This window comes from Mesitornis unicolor, unplaced genomic scaffold (genome assembly GCF_000695765.1).
Source record: "Mesitornis unicolor isolate BGI_N332 unplaced genomic scaffold, ASM69576v1 scaffold30371, whole genome shotgun sequence".
Classification (NCBI taxonomy): Eukaryota; Metazoa; Chordata; class Aves; order Mesitornithiformes; family Mesitornithidae; genus Mesitornis; species Mesitornis unicolor.
Window position 1 is genome coordinate 2062 of NW_010163608.1, and position 7120 is coordinate 9181.

At 54.1% G+C, this 7120-nt stretch overlaps 1 protein-coding gene across 1 annotated transcript; it reads right to left on the reverse strand.

Moving 5' to 3' along the window:
• Positions 1-3574: 3574 nt before the first annotated feature.
• Positions 3575-5059, reverse strand: EIF4EBP1 (eukaryotic translation initiation factor 4E binding protein 1; the record flags this gene model as incomplete). Its single annotated transcript, XM_010194034.1, has 2 exons — positions 3575-3606; positions 4889-5059. Coding segments are annotated over 2 exons (203 nt in total), but the record flags the coding sequence as incomplete, so codon positions are not given.
• Between the last annotated feature and the right edge of the window lie 2061 nt (positions 5060-7120).

Consider the following 7120-nt stretch of genomic DNA (forward strand, 5'->3'; position numbering starts at 1 on the left):
GCGGGTGGAAAAATAACGGCCGAGACCCCGGGGCTGCGGGGAAAACATCAAAGTGGGGACGGGGACAATAAAGGAGCAGCGCCCACGCCTGGGCAAGGTGTCTGCTGCTGAGGCTTGGGCTGGGAACGGGGACCTGGCCTGAGCAGAGCCTGCCCCGCTGCCTGGCCCTTCTCCTGCCCCAATACACATCAACGGGACAGGGGGGCCCAGACACGGACAATAAAGTGTGGGGGGAAACAGCCCCAGCCTTGCGTGGTGCTCAGCACCGCCCCAGCGACCAGCAGGACCCCTCAGCATCCTCATGGTGGGACAGCGGGAATGGGACATGGGACTTTCACCCCGTTCCTGTGCTCAGAGGGGCAGCGGGGATGGTTTTTGCACCAGTGGGAGTTTGGGGCCGTGGAGCATCGCATCACCTGCCTGGAGGTGCCAGGAGCAGGCTCTGCTTTTGCTGAGGCTGGCGTGGCTCTGGCATCTCCACACCTTGGGATGGGGAGGACAGAGCCTTCCCAATGCAGGGGAGGTTCTTCCAGCAAGGAAAGCACAGGATCAGGAGGGAAGGCGGGCACGGTTTACTTTGGACGCACGAGGAAGGAGTGAATGTGAACAAACAGACCCAAGGGCTTAACAATGCCCAGGGTAATATTTGTACCAACGGGGATGAAGGCGCTGGCTGGGTCAGATGAGGAGTGTTCGCCCCGTGACCGGGACACGGAGCAGGACGAAAAGGGGCAGGGACAGCAGATGCAATGACCAAGCCAACACTCGTCCATCAGACCTCTGGAGCATCCCAGCTGTGTGGGGCAGCCCCCCATGGCTGCATCCCCTCCTGTCTTCACGCAAGGGCAGCCACGCAGCCCACGGCAAAAGCAGCTCCTCAGCCCCATCCTGCAAGGAACAAACCCAGCTGAGCAGGGATCTGCCCTGGGAACGCTGACCTGCCCCTTATGTGGCTTTGGGGCCACTCAAAACCACCCCGGAGCAGATGCACACGAGCACCACATTGCAGCATCCCCTGCTCACGGCTCCAGTACCGATTTGCTCTGCCCCTAGATGTGCCCATGGCCCCAGGGCCCCGCACTGGGAAGCCAGCGGGAGCCCTGACCCTCCCGGACTCCTCCAGCACCTGGCCGGGTGCTTCGCAGGGTGCTCCCCCTCTCCCCGAATTATCGGCTATGAATCCCTGGCGGAGGCACCTGGCGCTTTGATGCTGCCCCAGATCTACATAAGCACGCAGATACCGATGCAAAGCTGTCACGGGCACGGACGAAATACTTAACACCTAAACACTTGTTACCTCTGGCAGGGGGTGGGAGGGGGTGTTGCATTACTTGCAACAGCACCGGCAGAAAAAGCCATCACCACGAGGTTCCCGTCCACGTCTGGGCCTGTGTGGGCCAGAAATGCAGAGCAAAATCAATGCAGCGAGGCTGAAATGGGCTCGTTGCTCCCCAAAAAGCATGCAGAGTGCACTGCTCGGGGTGGCACCGGCATGGGGACACCTCCGAGAGGGAGTGGGGACAGCTCTGCCCCCCGGGTCAGCCGGGGTCACCGCATCCCCTCCGAACCCGCAGCCCTGGGTGCAGCGCAGGAGGGAGCCATGCAGAAAACCCAGCCTTTTCCAGTGCTTGAATGGAAAATAAAGCGGGTGCTGCAGTTGTGGAGGAGGATTTCGAGAGATTTTGGAGAGATTTCGGGAGAGCGAGAGGGGTAAAACCCCGTCCCGTGCACAGAGTCCCTTTCCTAGAGCCGCCTCTGTGCCACCAACACAAATGGCAGCTGCACGGCCACGCTCCAGCAATAATCAAACATTCGGGTTCGGGCAGAGCAGGAAAACAAACCCCAGCCCTGAGCGCACGTCGGTTACGGCAAACACAGCCCAGAGGCTTTCTCGGTGTTCCCTAAAGTAACGCATTGACACCAACGCGGTCAGGTTTGTTAAACAAATCCACTGCAGCCTCCTCCAGAACTCAAACCCGGGGCTCTGATGTGCACAGCAGCAACCCCGCAGCGCCATTTCTACCCGAAAACATGAGTTTCACAAGAAAGACGAGGCGGGGGCAGCCGTGGGTCCCCACAGCCCCTCTCCAAGCACAGATCAGAGCACCCAGCAACCGCAGCACGGCTGACAAAGTGACACCCGAGGGCAATAAACCTGGATCTGCTCCCATTAGGGTTTCGGAGGAACACCTCATCTTATCTCAAAAAAAATACAAGTTTATCTGCAGCAATTGCTTTGTCTCTGTCTCTTCTGTCACTCATTATTAAAGGCTTGCATATCATAATGTAACGACTGAGCTTAATTAGCAGATGTTTAAATGCGATCTGCCAAGGCTGATTTGGGCAGACACCCATTGTCTTTTAGGAAGTCTGAGGTTCAGGCCATGTCCTGATCTGTGTCCTCCTGCTCTGGGACACCTCAGCCACCACCACCAGATAACACCATGGGATGACACCACCAGCAGCATCTCCAAAGCAGCAGCACAGAGATGCATTAAGAAATACAGGATGTATCTGTAAGAACAGCACTGAAAGAGCAGACACTCTGAGCACTCCCACAGTAAAATTACTTCCTCAGATGCCCATTCTCCTCCCAAACCCAAATAGACCCATTTCTGCCCTCCCAGTTAAACCCTCTCCTTCCCAAGGTCAATGTGAACCCTTAATCCCTTCCCAATGTGAAGTCCTAAGCCCACCAAAGCTATAAAGGAGAAACAAGTGTAAAACAGCACAGAAGTCTCAGCTTGGACCAAAACCCAGCAGAAAACAGAGTTAAGCACCTACTTGCATGCTGGCAGAGATCTGATGTTTTGGGGTGCAGGAACTGCAGCACCCCTGGAGCTCAGGACTTTCCCTGGCAGGGCAGGAGAAGGCAGCTCTGACTTTGGGACCCTCTGCAGTGCTCAGAAATGGGTCCTCCTAATTAATTTAATTGGCTCCCACCACAGCCCCAGCCCAGCCCCTCTTGAGGGACACAGCAGAGCTTGCAGAACCATCCAGAAACTCAGCTGGTGCTGACCACTTCTGGCTGCAGAGCACCCCAAAACTTCCCACAGCGCCCAGGGGTTGTGCATGGGACACACACAGGAGTTCTGCACAGGGCCTTAGGGCATCTCAGCCTTTGTCTTCCAGGAAAACCCCAAAGCACAGGGTTCCTCTCAGAGCCACCCCACTGACATCTCCCCAGCAGGCTGTTCGCTTGCTGGAATGAATAAAGGACATAAGTCATATTTATTGCATTGATCTCCATACCAGGAGACTTGAACCGATTTTTATTTCTCCCTCGTATTGCATGTCTTTACAGTATTAAAATGATTAACAAAGGCATAAAACTGGAAACAAAAACAACCATGAGAGTGTCTCTGGGCACTCCAAGGCCACCGCAGCAGGGGCTGCGCTCCTGCGCTCGCACCCACGCGCGGAGGCCGAGGCCGGGTCCTGGTGACCGGACCCCGGTCCCCAAGGGGAACGGCCTTTCCCGGGGGGCAGGAAGGCACTCAAGGCATGGGCTGCTTTGGATCCTCCAGACAAGGTCCTGGTTCTTCACTGGACAAGCACTCTCGGGGCACCTGCTTTAGATGTCCATGTCAAACTGCTCTTCCTCACCTGTTGAGGGGGAGAAGAGCCACAAATGAGTCCTCAGAGCTCCACATTAAATGCCAAATATTTCACTCAAGAAGCCACCATCAGCCGTGCTTCAGAAATGCGGCAGTTCAGACTTAAAATCCGTGTTCAGGCACCAAGTTTGATATGAAAACCACCTCGTAGGAGCAAAATGTAAGCTTGGGATCTCACACCCAGAGACACCAGCAGAATTAGAGGAGATACCCTGAAAATGAATTATTTCTACCCCTGGATTTCCTTGTAGAAAGGAATGGAGAGAATAGCATTAAGGAATGGAGAGAACTGGTGGCAACCACTGGCACAAACCTCAGTCTCCAGAGGCACAAATGCCCATCTCACAACTCGTATCTGCACGGCTGTCACCGCAGCTCACACCGGCGAGCAGCAATGATCTGCTCCTCAGGACAGGGCTTCTCCGGCACCCAGCACTCCGGTCTGCTGGGAACCCAGAGAGCCACTGAAGGTCACAGCGGTGCAATAAAACCCACTGAGCAATACCGACTCCAGAAGGGTTTTGCTTGGAGCGAGCACAGGAGCATTCAGGTGTTTATTTTTAGAGACAATAAATCATCATGAGTAACTTGGTAGCTTCAGGTTGCTTCAAGAAGAAATCTCCTAACTTGAAGGAAACCTGGTCAAGAGCAATATTGCTCATTTTGCCTTTAGTTAAGTGCTCACGTGCCAAAATGGTCAACAAACTCTGTTTTCCTGCAGACCAACTCCACCTTTCTTACCTGCTAAGACAGCAACCGATACCAAACCACTGACACACACCAGTCAGGTATTGAATTCTGGCTACGTAAATCGAGCTCACTCGCACACCAGAAGCCTCAGTGTCAAATAAAAGGAATTTACAACTCGGGCTGATACCAAAAACCCCAACCAAACCCTGCCCTCATTGTAACCTGACCTTTCACAAGTGCAAAGCAGCTGCAAAATGTTCCAGGACCCAGAGGGGCAGCAGCAGCTGCGCCTGTGCTCTCCCCACAGGGCTGCTCATCCCACAGCAGCTTCCCAAATGCTAAATCCATCAGAATGAAGCGATTCTGACTAATTGCACTTAGCTAATTGAAAAAACATCCCCTTATTGGGGACCACAGCAGTCCCTGACAACCACAAGGACCCAATCACCCCATAGCATCGAGCACACTTTGCGCAAGAAGTTATTGGTGCTGACCACAGCGCACAGGGACCTCCTGGCCCCAGTCCCTGTGTGACCCCTGGTGTTTCTAGGAGCCCTTCACTGGTTTTCGTGTGCGCTCACCTGCGCTCGCTTTCTCGTCACAGTTCTGGACATGGTTGTTCTCAATCTTGGGCTCCTCCGCGGTCGGGCTGGTCACGCCTGGAATGTCCGGAAGGTCAGAAGGTGGCGTTTTGGCAACCGGAGAATTGCGGCACTCCATCAGAAATTTACGGTCGTAAATGATCCTGGTACCTGGGGGGAGACAAGAACACCCTCGGTTTTTAGCACTGATGCATGAAATACAGCCAGACGCGTAAAGCAACACCAGGAGCTGTATTTAAAGCAATGGGAACTATTTAGCACTTACGCTGCTCATTTCGTGCCACCCTACAAGAAAGCCGGGTCCTGTTAACACCACTTCCCCAAGGAGGTGTGAAAGCAGCAGACACCCGAGCCTTTCCCCACGTAACACGAGCCAGCCCCGGCACATCCCAGCTCGGCTCCGGGCACACATTTCTAGGAACACCGCTGGACTGAACAGCCCGTTCCTTATAAAGGAACTGCACTGGAAACGGCTCCAAAACCACAGAGAAAGGAATCCCTCCAGACAAACCACAGCCCGAACCCAGAACGTACTGGAAAACAGTTTATGTCTCCAAAAGGAGGAGCCCTGCAAACCTCATCTCTGGATCCAGCCCTTACTGCTCTGCTCCAGCACAAGGGAACAGAAACTTCTCCCTCTGCACTCCCTGAAAAGCTGCAACTAAAGGCACACACGTGCAGGGGAGCGAGCTCCACTTCACATCTGTCTGGGGGCAGTGAACTCTGTTTGTTTTGAAGCAGGGCTATAAAATAGCATGGCTGGATATCACGCTTCAAGAAAGTTCTGATAAGTTCCCAAAACACCGGGGGGGTTTTCACTCCAAGACCCTGAATCTGAGCTGTTTCAGTAGATCCAAAGGGGAGACCAAGCCCAAGGCGGATCCATGCGCTTGCGTTTCGCTGGATTTGAGGAGGCAGAGTCCGTGGTGAGCTGGGAAATTCCTGGGAGGCTCATGGAGGCAAGGACGGGGCTTCCTGGAACCACAGCTCACATATGGGGTATCAGAGCATCCAGGCCCGGTTCCCATTGCTCCATCACGTGCCAGAGCTTGGGAAAGGGGACACCCTGCAGAGCTGAGCCCTCGGTGCTTCTGAAATTGGTCTGAGGCTTCACGCAAACTCAATTCACTTCCGATTCTTCAGATTTAACCGACTGCTTTGTGGGAAATCTCAGTTATTTTTCAGTGGGCTACACATGTTGACCACTTTGAACAAAAGGACCTGAAGTGAGAGCTTCTGAAACGCCAGGGTATTTATTTTCAGTCATTTCAGGAGAAATGCAAGGGTTAGCAGAGAACAGATGAGGAGAAGACAGCACAGCGCAGGAAGCCCAGAGGCTCTGGGTCAAAGCTGGCCTGGCCCTGCAGTATTTAAAACAACGCTTTGGTGCTTTAACCGGGGGAGTTTGCTGTGAAACGCACCGATAGCTGTTCCCGTGAGAGATCTGTTCTCCTCCAGAGCCACAGGACGAGGAATTCTTCACAACAGCGACCACAAAGGCAGCGCAACCACCCAAGGCTGCCACCCCCAGTCCCTGGGGAGGTTCAAACCATTTCAAACCAGTCCTCCTTCAGCTCCTGCACCCCAAGGTGAACCCGGCAGCACACGGGGATAGACCGGAGCACCGCGCGGTCACGGGAGCGCTGGGGCTTTGCCAGGTGCGCACACCCGAACAACAAACACCGCCTGAGCCTCTCCTCTGTGCCCGAGACACTCATTAACTCCAGCAGCCACAGCAGTCCTGGAAGGCTCATTAGCAGCGCTGCTAATTGTGCATTTCTGTGCATGAACACAGCTGAGAAAGTCCTTCTCCTCCCTTCCACGGCATAATTACTGCAGCGAAGCACTCCAGTTATCTGCTGCTTTCAGAGAAGAGCGAACAGATGGCAAAAGCACCACAAGAACCTCAGCTCCCACCCCAAGCTTTTCTGCACAAGCACAAAAAAAACCAGCGAGTCAGCAGTGCCGACTTCCCCTTCTCTCCGAATTTTAACCCGTGAAGCACGTGCTGTGAAGAGGGACAAACAAACATCCACCACTCGTTCAGTTTGCTCTTCTGGCTGAACTCCAAGTACAGTTTCCTCACGTTGATCTTTTTGTGGCTGATGGTGGTGGTGGTGGGGGGGGAAGTTCTTAAAGGTATGGAAAATATTATCTCAAGCCACCAGAGCCAGCAGAAGCGCAGGCAGCTGCTGAGGCTGGAAATGCACC